The sequence below is a fragment of the Aphis gossypii genome, chromosome 1, assembly GCF_020184175.1.
Source record: "Aphis gossypii isolate Hap1 chromosome 1, ASM2018417v2, whole genome shotgun sequence".
NCBI classification, from domain to species: Eukaryota; Metazoa; Arthropoda; class Insecta; order Hemiptera; family Aphididae; genus Aphis; species Aphis gossypii.
This window is the reverse complement of record NC_065530.1, coordinates 9,864,541-9,887,634: the sequence shown is the minus strand read 5'-3', so window position 1 is coordinate 9,887,634 and position 23,094 is coordinate 9,864,541. Positions and strand designations below refer to the sequence as shown.

The 23,094-nt window shown below is 25.5% G+C and overlaps 1 protein-coding gene across 13 annotated transcripts in view; it reads left to right on the top strand.

The window, feature by feature from the left end:
* The window catches only part of LOC114125656 (actin-binding LIM protein 3), a 36,431-nt gene extending 14,153 nt beyond the window's left edge, over positions 1-22,278 (top strand). For 6 of the 13 annotated variants that reach the window (XM_050198629.1, XM_050198618.1, XM_050198617.1 and 3 more), the window contains 19 exons: positions 11,320-11,418; positions 12,030-12,213; positions 12,284-12,411; positions 12,497-12,623; positions 12,936-13,029; positions 13,090-13,180; positions 13,424-13,489; positions 13,618-13,700; positions 14,091-14,171; positions 14,293-14,479; positions 14,545-14,793; positions 14,855-14,958; positions 15,033-15,219; positions 15,435-15,548; positions 16,772-16,875; positions 17,286-17,355; positions 18,627-18,667; positions 18,881-19,066; positions 19,441-22,278. In XM_050198629.1, the coding sequence (XP_050054586.1) occupies positions 11,320-11,418; positions 12,030-12,213; positions 12,284-12,411; positions 12,497-12,623; positions 12,936-13,029; positions 13,090-13,180; positions 13,424-13,489; positions 13,618-13,700; positions 14,091-14,171; positions 14,293-14,479; positions 14,545-14,793; positions 14,855-14,958; positions 15,033-15,219; positions 15,435-15,548; positions 16,772-16,875; positions 17,286-17,355; positions 18,627-18,667; positions 18,881-19,066; positions 19,441-19,554 (2,309 nt within the window). In that variant the 3' untranslated portion in view covers positions 19,555-22,278. Of the gene's footprint in view, positions 1-11,319; positions 11,419-12,029; positions 12,214-12,283; positions 12,412-12,496; positions 12,624-12,935; positions 13,030-13,089; positions 13,181-13,423; positions 13,490-13,617; positions 13,701-14,090; positions 14,172-14,292; positions 14,480-14,544; positions 14,794-14,854; positions 14,959-15,032; positions 15,220-15,434; positions 15,549-16,771; positions 16,876-16,919; positions 17,021-17,285; positions 17,356-18,626; positions 18,668-18,880; positions 19,067-19,440 lie in introns of those variants that run through there. The other 7 variants (XM_050198622.1, XM_050198625.1, XM_050198624.1 and 4 more) reach the window with 7 other exon arrangements.
* Positions 22,279-23,094: the final 816 nt, after the last annotated feature.

Sequence of the window (23,094 nt, the reverse complement as noted above, 5' to 3'; positions counted from 1 at the left end):
ATTTCAATGAATCCATTAATATTTATCTGAGTATTTAAAATTGTAAACGGTATTTTTTTTCGATGCAATAATTTTAGAAAAAGTTAACTTAATAATAATAGGTACACCCATCTTTCCAAAATGATTATAAAAAAATTTAAATTTATACACAAATGTGTATAAATATTATTATATAGTAATATTAAATTAGAAATCCTATATTTTTTATAGAAATTAAAAAATTATGAATTTTGTATTAAAATGTATATACTATTATTTTTAAATGTAGTTTTATCATTTTCTATTTAGCATGGTGTTTTATTGAATATATGTATAACAGTCAAATAAAGACGTGTATTAAATTAGACAAAAACACATGGCTTCTCGTTCTTCCACAATAGTTATTAATTATTACATTAAAATGTCTGAATACATAACTGTTTTGTTTTTGAATATTTATAATTATTTTCCTCGAGTAGAGGAAAATTATAAATAAACAAGTTCGGTTAATAGCTTTCGAGTTTCAATTCCCACGTGCACTAACTTAATATATTATATTTTATATTAATTATATTTTTATGTAATGATCTTTTTCCATAAATATAAACTACTCGTATTGTTGATTTCACTTTTGTATTGCATAAACATTTCCAGTAAAATAAACTTACTATTTTAAATATTTGTGGATCAGAATAGTGAACTTCTTGTGCATTCCAGAATTATCATGTTTTCATTATTATTAAATACAGTAGGTAGATTAAATGTGTTGTATGTATTGTTCAGTATTAATTTACAGTATGCACGTGTTGGGTTTCAAAATGTGATCCCTTTTTGTTTTTCTCACCTCGAGTATTTTATTGAATATTAACCATAACTAATATTCGGATTTCCGATGTGAAAGTGGTTTGTTTATGTAGCATTTCTTCATTCCTTTTAGGGACGTTACGAGTATTATTATCCTAGTTAATGTATTCCCTTATTCGTGAAAATAGTTTACTAAAATTCAATAAATAATAGTTTTACAACATGGTTTGGTCAATGTTTAACTGTTTTCTACAATCATACATTGGTATTAGGTGTACAATGTACATATAATATATATGTAGGTACAATATTATAAATATATTCTTAAGTACTATCAATAAGATATAACTAAAGTAATCAATGTTTTCAACTAAAATATGTTATATTTTAGTGAAAAAAAGTAATAATTTTAAAGATCTACCTAACTTATTAACTTATTTTGCTTTGTATAAAATATTTTAATTTTTCAATATTATAATAATTATTGGAAAACATTTATGTTGTGATTTTTAGTTAAGTATTTCAAGATTTTCTTTGTACCTGAAGGACATTTTTTACAAATTTTGACTCGTACTTAATTTTCTCCGCTATATTATTTTTTTTGTAAATAATTTGCTTGTTTATTATAGGATGTATGTTTAGTTTGTGTCAAGGACTATATAGTGTCGAATAAAAATAATTTGTTACGGAGTAATGGTTTTTTTTATATTTGTATTAGAGAAAGTTTTTATACATATATTTAAACAATATAATTTAATATTAACTTAGAATTAATAATTATCAAATCAAAAAATAATGTTATTTGATTGAAACCTTCCAACTATGTAGGTATTTGCATTAATATGCATACTATTGAATTTATTAATAACTTACTATCAAATATCGATTACTAAATTATTGTTTAGTATTAATGTATTATTAGTACAGATAAATGTGTATGTTTTATGTAAAGGTAATATACAATGAAATAATGATATAACTTATTAATTATTTACCACTTCGTCATGTTAAAATGTTTTTATTGAATAATTATTTTTAATGTGCGAGTTAAACAGTTAAAATATTATAGTAGTTGAACGTCGAACGAAGCTCATTATTTTACAATATTATATATTAATGTTTTTTTTATAACTATATTACTTATATTAAACTTTCAAATTTTATTGAATACATACAAATGATTTTATGAAAAATGAAAAAATAATAATAATACCAATAATGTATATATTTTATAATTTAAACAAACGTTAGATATTATTATATTAATATTTTAATTCTGTAATATAATAATTGTATTTGATTCTCAAAGAAAAAGTAAACTTGTTTGTTCAGCTATTATTTTAAAACCTTTCCAGAAATATTTTCTAATATTTTTTATACTATTGTGCATTTTGTACTCATTGAATGAAAAACGTGAATAACGTACCAAATGGATTTTTCTTTTTGAGGTCAATTATTATCATTGCATGTATCGCATAACGCTAATAACGAGCGGCATTTTTGTGTTTGCATTTCACCTGTAGTGCACCTCTCATTCTCATAATGTACAAGGTCGTCGTTAGACGTCTATCTTATCAAACATTTAAATTTAAAATGACAATCTATTTTTTTTTTTTTTTAATAAATATGTTACAAATTTTTGAATTTTTGTTTTAATATAACCATTGGATACACTTAATTATTTTGTACGTAATTTTGTGTTGAGTAGTTAAATAAAATATTTAGCAACAATTATCTCTTTATTAAGGTTTATTATTTTAAACGTATTACGTTATGATATAATATCTTGATAAATAACAATAAGTAGATTAACTCTATGTATATAAACGTATAATGTATATTATATGCCATCATACCTTATAATATTCATTAGTATCAGTTATCAAAATAGAAAAATATGATAACATATAAATAGAATTTTTTTTATTTATTTAGTATGAATCTAAGTTTAGTTGTTGCAGTGTTTACGGATTATTTTAATGTTACGAAAAATAGGTTTTTTAATGATATGTTAATTATTTTTGTTTTAATATACCTAAACAAAAAAAAAAAAAAAATAATGATAATAATTCATTATTATCTTAATTATATATTTATATCGATGATAAATAATCATGCTATGCCGTATAGGTCGACAACCACGTAATAACCTTACCCATATATTATAAATTATAATATACATTTAATGTTTATTTAACTCCCTATTTGTTTTTTCATTAATAACTGATAAGTAGCAATTTTTACGTTTAATTGTCTTACAGTTAATCCAATAATTGTTAATTTATTAGTTTTATTGAATACGTACAGTTAAACATATACTTAAAATATGTTCAGTATAATATCATTAATTTAAATTTCGATTTGTATATAGGTTTAAGGTTATCTTTTGTTGTTAAAGATTACCTAAGATTTTTTCTTACAGGTCAAATGTAGTATTTATATAGTATACATTTCTTTACCAACTCATTCATAATATTTTACTCTGATGTATTAAATGGATATAAAATATATTTAAATAATAGTTATTTTATAATACTTCTTTCAACTTTAAATTTTAACTTAAGACTCCTAGTTATTGTAAAGTAGTATCTCTTAAAATGTATAATAGGTTATTTACTTTTCATTATTTAAAAATTAAATATTAAAATGATTATACAGTATAATCTGAATAGTATTAAAATTGATTTTATAATATATTATTATAATTATATTTATATTTATCAATAGTATTACATGAATGTAAAGAATAGTGTATTAATTAAGTAGTAAAATTGAACATTACAATGCGGTATTTAGTATTCCTAACATTTTTCATTTTTAGGATTTCTTTTTTCCAAGGTCACATTATTTGTCTCTACAATTTATAATTAATATTTATTATTTTCTTTTGAAATTTATTAAATATGGTGAATTGATGTTAATATATTTTATGTTGGATGCATTGCTATTTTACTTTTATGTGTACAACGTACATTTACATAGTGATCAACTATTTGCAATTACGTCATGTTAGTGTGGATGTACCAGGCAACTTACACATATGCAACATCAATGAGTTCGCATGTATATTATTCTGATGTAATATACTGTTGCAGACAAATATGTTATTGCTAAAATATAACATATTTTTATTTTATTTTAGTAGACACTAGTCTACTAAATAAGATATATAGTATATCTGCCAATAATTTGAGTAAAAATACTTTAATTTTAAAATAGGTTTATTAAGTTATTTTAATAGTATATTTTTATACCATTTCTTGATTACCTATATATTAAATGCAAAATATATGGATACCTATATATTTGTGTGTCTCGTAAATTATTTTTTACGTACAGTTTGACCCATATTGAATTTCTATTATCGATAATTTTATTTCTGTAAAGCACGAAATAATATAGACGAAAAAGTCTCGAGTTTTTATGTACATTGTGTGGAAGTTTGGTTAAATAACGTCGTCAGGTAAAACTCCTGGTAAAACTATTCATGACCTAGATTATGTTGATATAATCTTAATGATATGATCTTAATAAAAAAACTATTTAACGAATATTTTTTAAGTGAGAATTGTGTCAATTGTACTATACCTACTACTTACAATCGATATAATATATATAATATAATATATTATATATATATAATATATATATATTGTATATTATTTACATAACTCTTAATATATAATAAATAGGTTGATTTGTATACCGGTTTTGGTGATAAATTACAATAGTTTAAACGCTGTATTCAAAATTAATTTTCTGCGTGTACATATATTTATACATACAAATTATAATTTGTTTGTAGTGATTTAATACATGGTAAAGTCATTCTATATAATGATATATAGGTAATAACAAATAATATAAATTGATTTTTTTTAATTTATGAATCTTGTCAGTAATAGTTGAAGTACCTATAATAATAATTTCTTTAGCAAAAACAATTTTAATATACTTATTTTACACGTAATTTTAGTTGGGCCGATAAATACCTGGGAAAGAATCGTTGCAGCATGTGTTTTATTGAGGCGTACAAATTGTTTCGTACTTGGCTCCGAAATAAAATTTGGCTCAAGTATACGATGTTGCGCCGTCGCTGTAGGCTGTGGCTGACGCCTTCTCTAAAAATAATACACCCCGAAACTATCGTGCGATCGTCTGTGTTGTTGTCTCTGCTATAAATATATAATATGGCGACAGTGTAAACCAAACGGTCCGGACAGGACATCGTACGGATTTTATTATGCAAGTTAACGGATATCCTGCCACTATTATGTGATGTGTCTTTAGTTAGGTTGCTCAATAGTCACGTATATATCGACGGTTTTAACACATTGTCACAACGATTGACGGCACCTAATGGTTATTGGTCATGGGCCATGGCCCAATGATGCCAAACCAAATATTATTGATTGATGATTAGTATAGAATTTTTGACTTTTTACTTGTATTTATGATAAAAAATATGATTTGTTCAACAATAACGCATACAATTAGACATGAATATTTTGGGCTCTATATGAAACCTACGCTTAATTAGTTCAGATATAATATTATGCTAATTACAGAGGCACGCCCTAAATATTTTTATGAATTATTAATATTTTGTAGTTTTATCCGAAATCATACTAAAATACTGAAAGTTACTATAATGACTGTTAATAATCTGTATTCTGTATAATATATATCTATATAAAAATGATTAAACAATTAAAATACGTATAAATATATTATGTATACTGTATACTCTAAAAATATGTAGGTATTGTAGGTACAATACACTCATAAAATTTAATAACTATTGATTATTTACCGCATATATTTCATTGTTTAGCTTAACTTGTAAGTATATTTTAGTGGTTATTTTTTAAAATGTATCTACAATTTTAATATGACTGAAAATAATTTTGTATAAATTACGTATAAAATACTTTATTCAAATGTTTTAAAAATTCTAAGTTTCCAATCATAATAATTGTTTTACTTCAAAACAATATTATAATTTGTATATAACTCATAGTTAATTTAAGCTTAACTGTATAAACTGCAACATAGGTATGTTTTTTTATTTTACTTTATTTTTAGTATATTAACTGAAAACGTGTTTTGCAATGCAATAATTTGTAAATAATAATTAAAATATTGGAGAAAATAGCGTACAGTCTTACAGAATAAAATGATATGAATTAATAAAAAAATAATTGTATTCATAGTAGCTGCTAGAACACTACAGTATGTATCTTATCAAATAAATGTACTTATAATTTGTAGTGTTTGTGCCAAGGACAGCGAGGTGTTTATAAAATGGATTGTAAATCTTATACTGAAATATAACGCAGATATAATAATTGAAGTATCAACTATATATTAGGTATAGGTACTTATCTAATAAATAATTAGTTATCACGTAAAAAAATGTTTAATTTACGAAGATATTCTTAGATAGTATACAACAATAATGTGTAAAACTAATTATAATATAATTAGCTCGATAATTATTTTTTATTATTATTATTATTATATTATAGTTTTTAACATGCGTGGGTAAGACTTGATCATTTTATTAAGCTTTATGTACCTAGCTTGCAGTTGTATATAAACGTCATAAATGTATTCTCGTGAACAATTCGTTATACAACTCTGACGATTACGATACCAGTAGTTAATACTGATTATGAACGAGGTCACTTGGAGACCCCTAAGTCCATGGCAATTATCCTCATCGGCCTGTTTCATTAAATGCATTTAAGCTGTATCCGCTGTTGTCGATGTTTCCACACGTAATAATAACTAACCAATGCGGCGCATGAAAGCCAGATGTGACGATAATGGCAGAACAAAAAACATCACCGACTGCCGTGTACCGCTCGTATTTAAAATATGCACGTTTTCCTCAAAAATAAACGATATTAATCACCTCGGAACCATTGAGCGAAAAAAAAAAAAAAAAAAATAAACCTGAAACAGTCGGCGAGGCAATTTGCCAAATGAATCTGAAAACGATGATGACCTCTTCTTCCTGGCCCATATCGCGCCCAAGGAAGTTTACTATCAACTCGTCAGTGTCAGTTTTATTTTTCGAATTGATTTTGATTTATTACTCACCGCACTATATTATGCCTACTTGTATTAGTAGTTATTGTATACCTAATCTGTCTATAATATCACGACTATATATGTAGTAGATTTTGTGATTTCTACCCCTCAACTATGATTGGCATTATTTTTAGTGTTTTACTGACGGCGACTAAGAAAAATAATATTTTTCAATTATAATAAATAATAACAGCCGTACGATGCACGTTCGCACTAGGGTCTTGTATACTGACAATGTAGTGCACGAATCCATGATAATATTATATCGTCGTTCGTGAAACGTTTACCTACCTACATATTATTATTATGAACGATTTTTTACGGTGACGTACAATTTTCCCCAATCTCTGCAACAGTCGCGGCCGATACTAGCCATCTACTGATTTTTTGAGTGTGGCTGTGAAGGTCAGTGGCGGTGTACGTATATACATATTATACATTATGACGTATATGTATATAGTATATAGGTGCTCAGTCGTTATGCACGACTTGTGCAGACTGAACGAATGGCTGTCGCACCCCGCTCCAACCTCCCGTTAGAGAACCCCTCGCTCCTCCATATCGTAATGTAATAAACAATGCTGCAGCAGTGTGTTAAGGCCAAAACGGCGGATTTTATATATATGAATAATCTTCTACCGTGAGACGTCCAAAAACCTGATCGCTCACAGGAATATAAAATTTAAAACATCGTCGACAATACAATGTATTACTTACGTATTTTTTTTTATCATACCTAATAGTTAAATATTAGTTTCCGTGTTTCTTAAAAATCTGAATTACGTTGGTGAGGATTAAGGGGGGGGGGGGGCTGACTGGGCTTATCCACTAAAATAGTTTCTAAGCCTCCCAAAAATATCTATCAAATAATTATTATATATAGATTGTATATCAAATATTGGAACTATATTTTTTAGTATTTTAAAATTGTTTGTTAATTGGATTCAGTTGTATTGTATTCAATTCGAAATAAGTATTCTTTTTATTAAATAAAAAGTTGCAGATTTTTTAATTTTTTCTGTTAAAAATAATTATAGTAATATAGAAATTAGAATATTTTATTATACTATAATTTATATATTTTATGTGTACAGTACTTTGTTGAATGTATATTAGGTATTAATTGCGTGATAAACAATTAAAATATTTTAATATTTGCTGATATACATATTAAACGTAATATTTTTAAATAGAAAGGACCAATTCTCATCGGATACGCACACAATAATAATATATTGGTCGATTATATAATTTGAAGAAGTTGTATACCTAGATTTAGTATTTAGGCAAACGGAAACGGATATATGTTTGGTACAAATAATCACCTAAAATACACTAAATATAGGTAAATAGGTTCTATACAGTGTAACAGAAATAATACTGCCATATACTGACTAATGTAATTAATTAACTGTGTATTAACTTTTATTCTTATAAATATTAAAAAATAGTTTTGTGTATAATTCTAAATTATTATTATAAATCTATAAATAAACTTTTAAAAAAACGTTTAGAATAAATATTAAACACAGTATAGTACAGTAGTTAATTACATCTGTCACTTTCTGTTATACTCTGTATACCTGGTATAAAATATTTTATTGCTCGGTACAGGAGTGTACAATAGTAATAATAGTGTTTTTTTTTTAAAACTTTTTTTTCCCTACTAAACCGTGTGTTCCGGTCACGGCTGACCGATCGGCCGGCTCGCCGGGGACGAACGATAATTGCCTTGCTGAGGAGATGGCGTGCCGTCGTTCGGCGCGATTATCGTCCTCGTCCGTAGACGGCTATTCGACGACGGCAACGACACTTGGATAGTTAGATGTACATTATTACGTTTGGATGCGTTTAAATGCATTCGCGTAGTGTAGGAAATGCTGCGTGCGTGTTGTACGTATTATAATAAATACATTTTCCCTACCTATATGAGTCGGCCTATGTCGTGATTATATTGTGTACCGTTACACTTTACACGCGAACAAGTTATTATTTCGTCTTTCTACTCTCTTGATTGCGGTAACGGTAATGCAATACTGCAATGTGGGTACGAAATGTCCCATGATAATATAATATTGATTATTAGGTATATACGGGTATTAAATACTAATCAGTAATCGAGAACTGCAAAATTATAATCATGTTTGGATGACTTTTCGTCGTTACGTTGCAATAATTTTTATTTCGACTGCTGATCGATTCCATATTATTCTCTGCAATCTGGAGAATAGTAAGCTTAAAATATTTTTTTTTCATCACTATGAATTTCAAAATAATAACATTATCACGGAATTAATGATAAAACTTTCATATTATCCAGGTTTTGTGTTAATACTTATTAAATTTTATACCTACCAATAATAATATTTAAATGTAGTTCAATAATTATGGTGGTTATTTTGTCTTTTAAAGAGTGAAGTATTACTTATTAATTATTAGTTATTACGTATTACCATTTTAAACATTAGTAATATTACCACTTTTACACATAAATGTGTTAGAAAGATTCGTTGAATAAATGTTAATATTTTGAATGAATAATTAACATAATTACAATTTATGTTGTTTTCAAACACTTGTTAGAAGCTCAAAAAATACTTGATAATTGATTGTTTTGTTTTAAATTTTGTAAATGATTCTCTATTCTCTAGATGCTATCTAATTTTATTCATAAAGTACGCAATATTGTAAAGTTATATTACGTATTCCTTGACTACTATGAGTCATAGTTAAAATAAGGCAGATGTTGATCTAATGTGAAAGTTTTTGTTAAGTAGTATATGGGTGTATTATTTTTATGGTTTAAATAATGAATATTTATTATGATGCAATTTTATTTTGCTATATCATTTTTATTTATTTCTAGTAAATATTTAAATGATAGTGGATTATATGGTTTTGTTAAGGTTCCCAATCGCATTTAAAACCATTTTAATGTTTTAAAAGATCTTTTAAAATATTTGACCACTTATTAAGATGTCCTCCATTTACTAAAAAATATGTATTCTACGAATAGCTTAAATAAGCATTATTGGTATTTACTTAATAAATATATATTATTGCTTGTATGAGTTGGGGTAACTGAATTTAAATAAGTTCAATATAATTTTTTTTCTATTTTAGATAAATCAACAATCTGTTACAATATAAATATAGGATAAACATAAAATAAAATATTTGAAATATTCTGTGTATTGAATATATTAATTGTAGACATTTTTATCTTTTATGCATTCATATAATTAAATGAATGATAATATAGCCTATTGTTTTTTTTATATAATTAACTTCCACTCCTGAAAGCTATTAAAAAGTGCCATTTCCGGTGTTCAAATTGGAGTGATATATTCTTTTTTTAGCAATTACATTTCAAGGTTGTTATCCGGATTTGTGTACAAAATACTAATATGTACCTAACGTTTGTATTTATTTATTCTTCATTGAAAGGTTGAATTACTGTTATATGACACTTCTATACCGTACAGTACCTTGTTTTACATGTATATTATATAAATATATAACTCTTATTTACTCGTGTATAATCGCGCTATTATTTTATTAATGCCAATCACGTACTACTTTTGACTCCCAAGAATAACTAATAGTTCATTACTTTAGAGTATAATATAATATGGTAGGTATTGTGTTTATGATATATACAACAACAAAATATTTATAGTTCCGCTGTTGATTATTTTATTAAGCATGTAGAAAACAATTCCACTTTTTACACAGTATATACGGCTTATTAACCGACGAATCAGAAGTGTCACCAGCGCCTCTTGTAAGGGGGGAATTATCTGCTCTCCGGAACCCAACCCAAGCATAAGCTAAAGATATCCTAATTCATTGCGTTTGCCTAAATATGAGAGCGAACGGAGAACACTACCGACTACTACTGAGAGCTACGTTTTTTCTTCTTTAAAAATAAAACAGTACCGTAAAATTTAAATATTAGTCTCGTATTCTCTTTCATAGTTCATTGCTCCTCGACAATATTTACGTGTGCATACTTCTAATTCCGGTGAATGTTTCCAAATTAATTATGGAATGATGTATCATACAACCCAATTCCTATTGATATTAACATCGTTATTATTGTACACTGTATAGTCTTGCTTAGATTTTTAATAATCTTGTTTTAATCGACATGTTTTATCAACAAAAACTAAGAATGTTAATCATTTTACACGTCTTGCCAAATGTTGAAAGTTATTTTATTATGGTCAAATAAACTGACAGGAATTTTGGCAGTGCTTTAAAAGATGACGTATATCCGTTCGGTTAGACGATTATAATAGTTAAATAAACTTATTTTATTAATTTTGGAAAATTATTGGATATTATAAAATTTAATAAAGGCGACCGTTATTTAATAGTTTATTACATATTAAGCTTTATTATAATAATTAACTAAATTGATATGTTGTTGATTTACAGGTAAAACGTACTGTAGTGGTTGTAAGAAAAAATGTTCCGGTGAAGTACTCAAAATTAAAGGCGACAAATACTTCCATATCGACTGTTTCAAATGCAAAGGTAAGTTTTTTTTTTATACAATTTAATCTGTAATAAATATTAAATAGATATTATTTACAATTTAACATAATGTCTACTGAATAAAATTACTGTAGAGACGTAGAGTTTGAGTATTGAATATATTATTATAATATAAAGTAAATCTATATTAAATTAATTAATAATTGATACCCATATTTATATTATTTCATAATTATTATAAATTTATTTATATTTGCAATCAATTTATTTATTTATTATTCGAGTTGCAAACTATTTTTTAAAATGAAAAATTATATTACATCTTTTCATTTGTATGTATATCTATGATAAGGCACTATGTAATTTATTATATTGGATAATAGGATAATAGATATGTAATAAATAATAGTGCATCATTGAGTCAGTTTTAAAGCAATTGGCTACGGTTGACACCTCACAATATATGCATACTGCAACAATTCCACTGTTGTTATCAATGAAGGGTACAATGACACGAGTAGGCTTATTGTTGTCAGGCATTCATAATTTTTATGAAATTCCATTTGTATCACAATTGGAAGCAGAGTATTTAATTATAAAATTTAAAACAAATTATAAATATCTTATTAACTCATTACTTTTTTTTTTAGTTTGTAATTGTTCATTAGTGCAAGGGTTGTTCTTTTCTGAAGAAGGTAGCTGGTATTGTCCTGATGATTATCAAAAATTATTTGGTAAAAAATGTACTGTTTGCAATGATTATATAAAAGATGAATTGGTTATTGTTTTGGAACGAACATATCATCAACAGTGTTTCACATGTACTCATTGCAGGTAACAATTTAGTTAACATTATATTATATTATATATTTACATATATCTAAATTGAATAAAACTGTTGCAGACAACCTTGTCCAAAAGGAGATCTAGTCACATATGTAGGAAATTCTATTCTTTGCTCTAAGTGCAAGGAGATCCCTGTTAAACGACCAGTATCTGCACAATCAAAACAAAATAGCACTAATGAAACAGGTATGTTTAAATACGTTTAATTTAAATAAAATATAACTTAAATAGGTTTTAAAATACAAATTGGTGTTTATAATTGAATATTTAGATTGTGCTGAATGTGGTGATGACCTTAGGAATGGACAAGCACTTTATGCTTTGGATAGACAATGGCATATTTATTGCTTCAAGTGTCATGAATGTTCTGCTGTGCTTCATGGCGAATACATGGGACGGTATGTATATAATATTTATTATTAGTATATTATTTAAGCTTATTGAAAATAAATCATCATCAAACACGATAGTGCATCAGTGCTAATAGTATTTCTAGTATTTTGATTAAATACTAATCAATAATCGTAATAAATAATACAATATTTTAATATTGTTATACAAATAATACTATTGTATCAGTTTATAAATGTATAAATGTAAAATAATTAATTTTCATAAACACAAGATAATATTTATTTAAGTATTTAAACTTAAAAAAAAAATGTCATATATGTATAATAATTTATAACTTGTAATATTTTACTTTTTAGAGATGGAGTTCCTTATTGTGAAAAAGACTATCAAAAACTTTTTGGAGTCAAATGCACATACTGCAGTAGATTTATATCTGGAAAAGTCTTACAAGTATTATCTAGTTAATTGAATCATTCATTCTATATTATATTAATACCAATACTTTTTAAGGCTGGTGATAATCATCACTTTCATCCAACATGTGCAAGATGTGCTAAGTGTGGTGATCCATTTGGGGATGGCGAAGAAATGTATTTACAAGGTAATTAAATAATATTAATTATTATTATTATAGTTAGTTATGTTACATTTAACAATATATAAATAAATTATAAGTTATAATAATAAAATTAATTCATATACATAAATTGTTATTATTTTTTAAGTACTTATCTATTTTTAATAGGTTAAGTTAGATAGATAGATTGAATATGAAAAAAAAAATTCTATAAGCTTTATAGCACAAATATATTTGTGTGACTTATGCATTTTAAATATTTTATAGGCGGAGCAATTTGGCATCCACGTTGTGGGCCTAGTCCAACTGAAAATGGCACTATAATAAATGGAGGTAACTTCACTTATACAATATAAACAATTATCATATCTTATTTCTATCTAAACTCATAATTTCTATTGTATAACATTTAATGCATATGGATTATGTTTCTAACTGTATATTGTATTATGTTATCATAGGATCGAGTGCCATGCTTAACGGACATTGCAATGACCCTGAAGAGTATGATCGAATCAGTTGCTCAGCTGCTAGTGAAACACAGGTAATATATTTAAACTAGCACAATTTATTATTTGCAAATGAATTATTTTATAAACTATTGTTTTATAATTTTTATAATTTTTATTGTAGTGTTCATATAAGTTAAATATTTATGAATGTATAGAACTGCACTCTTTTTAAAAAATTTTTTCTAATTTGTATGCATTTGCTAAATTATGTATTTTCAATTTAGGTAGTGCTATAAACTATTATTTGATCAGTTGATATGTTTACAGATATTTATGATTATGGTTTTTTTTATTATTTGGTATATTCAATTTTTAGTTAAATCATAATTTTTTTTTAATTTCACTTTAAGTATTTTTTCATGTATAATTATTGTTTAGTAGATTTTTTTTTAGATGCTTTTATTTAGTTTGTGTATTTCCAGTTTTCATTACGATCTCGATCTCGTGCTTCAAGCTTTAATGGTTCATGTTATAATGGTTCATGTAATAGCATGAGTAGAAAGGTTAGTACTGCGTAAACTAATTTGCAACTTGTGTTATGTAAAAATATTTTTTGTTACGTTTTATGAATTTAATTTTCATCATTTAACTACCTATTTACATTTTTTTTTTAAATTTTAACAGCACTATTATCGCGATATACCTGGAAGTCCAGGACTGTTGCTTCGAGAATATAAAACATCCAATGTGCCTATAAGTCGTATTTACACTTATAGCTACTTGACTGAAGAGCCAACTCAAGGATATTTGAAACGCCCAATTGACCCATATGATAAGCAACCTACATCGCCTCATTTCCACAGACCAACATGTAAGATACTTACACTGATAATTGAAAAATATAATTATTGTGTTTTATATAAATAATTTTTCCAGCTTGTGGTAGTGTACGTGGAAGTAGTAAATGTTCAACTTTACGTTCAGCTGGCAGTCGTTCTGGCATGAAAGCTTTAGTAGACAGTATTAGATCAGAGACTCCTAGACCAAAATCACCTCATAGTATGAACAATGAAGAACCTATAGAATTGGCGCACTATCCCGCTGCTAAACCACCAGCACCTGGTGAAAAACCAAAAATTGAAAGAGATGATTTTCCTGCTCCTCCGTGTCCATATACTGATCCAGGTAACATAATTACAATACAAGGTATAAATAATTTTTATTTTAAAAATGATTTATTTTTTAGAAAAACGTAAAACATGGTTTGAAAATTATAAAGGTATATCAGATGATGAAGATGAAGTTGACCATAAGATGAATGTTGATAAAGCAATAGACCCCAAACTAAAGGTATGTTGACATGATGTTAATCATACTATAAAATATTGAAAAGAGTTAATTTGCATGTAAATTTTGTGTGATAGAAAGAAGAGGAAGAACTTAGTAAATTAGGATCAGGAATTGGAAAAGTATTTTTGCAAGAAGTTCGTGAACGCGAAAAACATCAAAAATGGAAAGTTTCACACATGGATCCTCGTAATGCTTCAAGATGTCCTTCTGCTGCGCGAGAGCCGACTTATCGTCTTAGATATCAGTCACCAATAAATGCTTGTAAGTTAAATTCAAAAAGTCTGTTTTTGGAAATGGGTCCATCATTTTCATGCATGATCATACAAATGTGATGCATAAATTTGCAATATGTACTTAATTTTTTTTTTATGATTGTTTTTAAAGTTTTTTGTTCAGACACTATTTATGTTTTATTAAACTATTATTTAATTACATAGTATAATATAATATGTTTGTTTACTGTTATTTATTTATAGCACCATCTCGTAATTTGGATCATCAAAGACCTTGGGAAGAAGAAGGTGGTTATTTAGACTCAAGTTACAGATCATCAGTTGGACAATCTACTGGTGCTATTCCCAGTTACAACAGTAAGTTTTTACTGTAAAAAATTATCACATTTTTGTATCTACACATAGTCCATTTATGGAAATTAAATCAATTCTATTGACTTAATATAATTATTTATATTCAATTAAAGCCGACCTTCTGACTATCATGAACAGCAATATTATTATTTATATTTAATTTACTATTACTTTTGTTATTATTATTACTTTTGGTACCTTACATTTATGAAATAATCTCATTAACATTAATTATACTTAGCTTTTTTTTCTTTAATAAATTTTATAATAAAATATTGAATATTTTATCATCTCTAATTTCTTTTTTTTTCATTTTGCTCCTTATTTACTTTTCCTAGAGTTGTATGCCAGTTAAATTTATTATTATTTTCTAAAAACTATTATTCATGTTAAACTTCCTGATAACAATTTTTGTTTTGCTTTATTTGTATATTGATATTGTTATTTTGTTATTTAGTTAGTAAATAATTGTATGGATATTGTGTTTCATGTGTTAGAAGTTTTTTATTTTAACTAGTTATATATTATCATTGTTAAAAAATAAAATTATTTAAGTATTAATTAAATCATAAATATAATAAGAACCAATTTAAAGGAGTTAAATCTTTTTAAAATTTATATGAGTTAATTTGTGTTACGCTTAATAACTCTCACAATTAAATACAATTATTTTATATAGTTAATTATTTGATTATAATTAAAGGTAGCTTTTTAAAATCATAACCATTAGTTAGTTAACAGTATTACTTTAGTAATTCACTAATGATTAAATTTACAGTTTACCACACAACTTATAATATATTTATTATCCTTCTGAATAGAGGAGTAAATTATTAACATTTTATTTGTTTCCAAAATTAGTTTAAAGATAATTACATGTTTATAACAGTTATTAAACTACACAAAATAAATCCACAACGATTTTAATTTATATTATATGGGTAGTAATAATAATAATAATAATAATAGTTAAAATAGTATCTAATAGATAATTTACAGAATACAGCTTTAATTCATTTTTTTTTTATTATTACCTATTTAATCTATTTCTATATAATATTAAAATATTGCATTTAATTTCTGTAGTTGTTTATAACTTTTATTGCATTTTTAATTTGTGTTATTTATACAAAACACCTGCCTTTTATTCACTTTTCATAACCAGTAAATATATGTTGCTTGGAATTTGCGTTTGTTTTGTTGCATGGTGTGTTATTTGTTTGTAGCATACTATCAAGGTCAGCATGGGTCGGCTATAATGATGAGGGGCGCCCGCAAGTCGTGCACTCTTCCAGCCGGCTTCCACGGTGGCCCTGGAAATTATGTCAGGGTAAGTAATACGTAGCCATTGTTTTTCTGTTCTTATGTTCACAGTCGTAAGTGCACTACGCCATGTACCCAAACCTGGCTATGGCTTGGCGCCTAGTCGACGGTCAAACACTTTCAGTTCTGCGTACTGCGTCAAAAACCCTTCGGTATGATGAGCAATTTTTTGTAGTTTGTATTATGACTCAGCCGTAGTCCTCAATAATTTCCAATTATGTAATGTGACATGATCAAAATTATTACTACAAAATTTATAATTATCAATTCAATATCAAGTTTGCAAAATTACAAAATTTTTTGTTTATTTACATTACTCGTTTGGGATTCAATTAAATATTTGTCATGTGGATTTGAAATTTTATTTTCTGTTTTTTTTTTAAACAAACAATATCTAATTTTATTTTATATTTTTAGGATGGGTTTTCCATAAACGGCTTAGACAATAAAACTCTTAGCACAGATTTTAACTGCGCTAGGTCTGACGGTAAGTGCTTTATTAGTTTATTAATGTTAATTACCACTTTTAAATTTTATTATTTTGGTGTATATAGTTTTATTTGAGGGTGATTACTTGATATTGTATTAGACAATTGTTTGTTATTTCCTTTTTATTTTAGATACAATTCATTTAAGTATTATTTTTTTCTCCCAAATCTATTGGCCTACTATAAGCTTATGCAAAACTCAATGCATGTAAGCAAAAGCATATAATTTAAGTAAAAGCTTTTTCCTTCAATATTTATAATATTACTTTTAGCTGAAATTATATTTTTTATTTATCATGAAATATGGATATAATTATATTAGGTATAAGATTAGCTAGTCAAGGTTCAGGCTTTAATATTATCTTTGCTCCATTTATATAAAAAAAAAATATATGAAGGTTTAGGGATATTAAGAAAGATAGTGAATATAATTATTAGAAACATTGATATGGCGACCAAAAATTGTCAATTGATTAATAATCAAATAATTACCATAATGATTTATTTAAATACTAATAGATAATAAACTTATTCGTTTAAACAATTATTAATAAAGAAGATTTGTGTTATACAATAATTGTTACTCTTATTCACTCGCCATGTCATTGGTTAATATGAAATACAAAGCTTTTATCTTATAATTTAACATGATTCCAAAAGTCTGTATAAAATATTACAATTTGCTGTTTGCATTTGATATTTTGATTAGATATTTAAAATACTATTATGGTATTATGAATACTTAAATAATTCTATTTTTATACCACAATTTTCAACGTTTTGTATTTTAAGAAATGTATAACATCTTATTAATTGTTTGTTAGAATTGTTTTATGTATTATAAAAACTTAATTTTGAGTCATATTCAAATCATTTATATTTTTGAGACAAAAATTGAATATTTATACCTCTTACTTCAAAATAAATTAATTTAAGTAGAATTACATTTACATGCGAAGCTATGTTTTGTTTTATTTTAATTTTATAAATATTTATCTTTTAAAAATCTATATTTTTATTAATAATTGAATAAATGAACACTATTATTAAAATAAATATTGATGTATTGTTAAAAAATACAATAAAATTTACACAGAAAAACAATATATCTGAAGTTTATGCAATAGTTTTTTTTTTAAAATTATTATATTATCTACATATTAAAATGTCATAAGCAAACAGTAAAGAATATATTATTATACCGCTTGTTGACCCGTAGGAAAAAATAAATGCGCGCTTATACTAATCATGCTTGTCTGTTTTGGTGTAGTTTCTGCCGGATCTATATCTGAAGTGGATCAAGGCAACACGGTACGTAGACTTAAAATGTGGATTTAAATTTTAAAGGTTTTTTTTTTTAAATTCAATTTATATTTATACTGTCAGAACTAGTTCTGAGTCAGAACTAGAATTTATAAGCTACTCAAATAATGCTTGCTATTTCACCTTGACTATTGTTTCATGAACTTGAAACCTATATAATATTTGGTTCAAATGTAATTAATTATTTATAATTGTGTGTAGTGTTCTGAAATACCAGCATCATCTACATTTACTGGATCACTGCGCTATGTTACTAATATTCATCGTTCACTACCCAACATGTCTTCGTCACATCACAGTTCTGAACCTCCAAAAATTTATCCATATCACTTGTTACTCATCACAAATTACAGGCTGCCCTCAGATGTTGATAGATGTAACCTCGATGTAAGTTTTTTAATATTATTATTTCTTTATTTAATGTTAACAATATAATTTTTTTTTAATTAATTATATTTCATACAAATTATAAATAATTTTATAATAAGTATGTTTGAAAATTTACAATATTTATATTGAATTGATTGACATAATGAATAATAATAAAAACAAAAATAAAATGTGATAGAGTAAATTTATCAAATAGTCAGTACTCAGTATAAAGCAGTTTCAGGTGTGTAAGTTCAATGTAAATATTTACTGATTATTAATTTATTGGCAACGTAATAGTATTGATTAGTACTTTAAGCGATAATCTTATTTATGTTATAAATATCTAGAGACAAAAACATTTTGTATTAATAAACTGTATTTGTTCACAGCGTCACTTATCGCCTACAGAATTTGAAGCAGTGTTCCAAATGTCACAAGCTGAGTTTTATCAGTTGCCCAAATGGCGCCGCAACGAATTAAAGCGTAGGGCACGCCTGTTTTAATTCTACATTCACTTGCTGCTGTGTTTTTGATAAAAGTCAAAAACTTATTAGGCTTCTTGGTTTTAAACTTTATTTTTATCTTTAGCAGCTAAATTCTTATGACAATTATATTGTAATATCAGTTACGTTCTTGTACCAAATTTTTCTATATTTTTATTTAAAAAAAAAAAATAAAATACTTTATTCCTAATTTATTTTAACGTTTATTAATGACAATATTTAATTTTTGTTTATAGACACCTTAAAGTTTTAATAAATTTATTTAATAATAATAAAAAAAGTGTATACTTAGTAACTGTAAATATTAATAATATCTCTAATGGCTTTTATTGTTTTTGTGATTTACTTTTAATAATTGTAGTATTATTAGATACAATTTATAATATTTTATTTATATTATTTAAACTAGGCCAACTGGTCTAATTGTTTGATTGTCATAAATGTTGTTGTCTTGATACAATATAATCTGTCAACTCCATTTATTATTTTTATTATAAATATAAATATAACGATTTCATTCACTGCTAAACTAATGTTTTATGTAAAAATGTATGTTACTCAAAATATTTAGTAAATTAAGCATGCCTTACTCTCAAAGCTGGGCACTAGTTAATTAGTAAGTTAAAGTTAAGTTAAAATCTTACTTTTAAAGTAAGTTTCTTACTACTTAAGTTGGTTTTAATTCATAACATTCTAACTCATTAAAATAAAAAAATAACTATGTTTTTTTGTATTATTGCTGCAAAAATTCCAATGCTTCATAACATTGGTGACTATAAAATAGTCTACCTAATAGTGGATAATAATTAATAGACAATAGTGTTTAGTGATAATAGATAAATTTCTTATTGCGTTATATTTTCTGTGTTACACATTAAAGTTGATTGTACGGTATGTATTTTATTATGAATGTCTGCAATTGGTGAATGCTAAAAGTCTCTGGCAATTGTCATATTATACCAAAATTATTGGTAAATTTTGACCTATTGAATAAACTTGAACTGTTTGTAAGTATTTACCAGTTAATTACTAGTTTGAAATATTTTATTACCTTATCCAACAACATTTTTAATATTATGTCACAATAAGGGCTAGCTATACTATTATTGTTATACATTATACAAGGAAATTGATTATCAATTGCTGATGTACTAAGGGATTAAACAGTTTTATAAAATAAAATAACATAATTTTAATGAATAATACTTATATAGTTGTATATTACCTAATAATAATAATTCATTGATTAAAAAAAATATGTTGTAATTTATATATTATCTATAGATACTATACTATACTCTGTCTGTACTATTTTATGTTGGTAATAACCAAACCCGTGTTGTGTACCTATGTTGACATTAATCAAAAGCATCATAAAAGTGTTGACATTGACTAGTAAATGTCTACATTTTTTTAATTAGTCAACATTTATCAATTTAGGATGTGTATGTCGACATTAACTAGATGACTCAGTATTCACCAACTGCAAACATACACTGTACACAACATTAAAACAGTTGTAACGAAATTCTATTACTGATATATTGCCTTTAAATTATATTATATGTTATTAATATGACGTAACAAGGTAGTAGTAAAATAATGCAAAACACAAATTATTGCCTCTACCATCTTTTATTCAATTAATAAATTCTCGTTAGTAATTTTAATTAGATAATCGTTAATAATTAATTGAATAAAACATTTTGCATTCAAATAGACTTTTAAATAATGATAAAAAAAAATTGGAAATTTCAAAAACCAACTTACGTTTTAGTTAAATTAGTTTTAAATTATAGTAACTATTAAAAGAAATTAATATTTTGCCCAGCTTTAACTATTTTAAAGCAGCTTTATTTGCTTTACCTTGAATAGGTAAATATTATTTTGTATTTGATACAACAATATGTATTATTTAGGAAATTATTACAAAGTTCCCTTGTAATGAGGAATTATCCATATAAAATTATATTTATGTATGTGTATATTATATTTTTGTAAACATAGTAAAGCTTGATGTTGCGTTAAGTATGTAAGGAATTGTTTGCCAACAACACCAAACTCGTACAATTTTGAAGCTATATTAACTATATTAGTACAAGTTGTATGTAAAATAACGTTTGTTACAATAATTTATTTACATAATATATATTTTATTACAGTACTAAAATGTAATAACATTTAAAAAAAATGTTATTGACATTTAATACTTATAATTCATTGTGCAATTTAAATATCTTTTTTATTTAATTATTTATTTTATATATATATATATATACTATTTATTTATTCACACAAATTTTAAACATTTGCAATAAACATTTTTTAATGTACCAATAGTTTAAATGTGATTGGTGCTAGTCTTTTATCGAGTCACAGTCTAAGGACATAAAATAGATAAACATATTTATGATTACCTATGTATTATTATATGTGAGCTTTTGTTTAATTTTATTTTATTCAAATACAAAAGTGATTTATCTGAGTTTTAAATTGCTTAAATACAACGATGGATATGATTTGAATTGAATTACTTCATTGCAAGAATAATGGTACATCGTACATGCATTATTATTTGATAACACAAACGAGGATAAATCGCTAAAAAAACAAAATGCTTGTCTTAACAATTAAGCAAACTTAAGTTTATTTATAATATTTATTTTTTTAAATTATACTTTTATTGTCAAGCTTAACAAATATAAATAAAAGTTTAAGGAAGGATTACATTGTATTTATTTTAAACATCTAAAATAAAATTAAATAATTCAAAGTAGAAAAACCAATTCATATAGTAAAAGTAAATATTGAATAATTGGGAAACTTCCTCTACTGTATAATAGATGTCTGGTGTAGGTACCTATACTCTATAGTCATTGTGTATTGCCGTATTGATCGTTGCATGATAATTAACGAAGGTATGTGTGTTTAAATTTTATGTTCATCATTGAGTAAAAATGATTTTGAGCCAACACGGTTTGTCAGGTATAATATTAATTATTATGAGTAATTTATTTCACTATTAGTAGGATTAGTAAGTTGAATTCTTCTTTACCGAGACCTGAAAACATCGTATTTATTATTTATTGTTATAATTTATGATTGTATATAATATTAATTATAATATACATTTTTTTCCATTCATGAGTGAATGAATAAAAATATTTTGTGAATCCGTAGTTCCGCATGCACCGTATTTTCGCACTGTCGAAAAGGGGAGATGGTAGCTTCAATTTTATTACTTGTAATTTGCTCCACTAATAGGCATTTTAGTATGTTTGTGATTTGTGCCAAAATTTACAAATATAACATGTATTTTACGTCTCGTCTAAAAATTAATTTTTGCAATTTACGCCACGACAGAAAACGAAATGGAATATGTAATCTGCGCCATATTTTTAACTTCAAAGTTCAATTGTTGGAATTTACCAGCTGATAAAATGTACTAATATCGCATTTGCGATCAGCTTTACGATAACACCAACACATGCCTAATCTAGATTAATCCAAAAAAAAAAAATATAATATGAAGACTAGAGA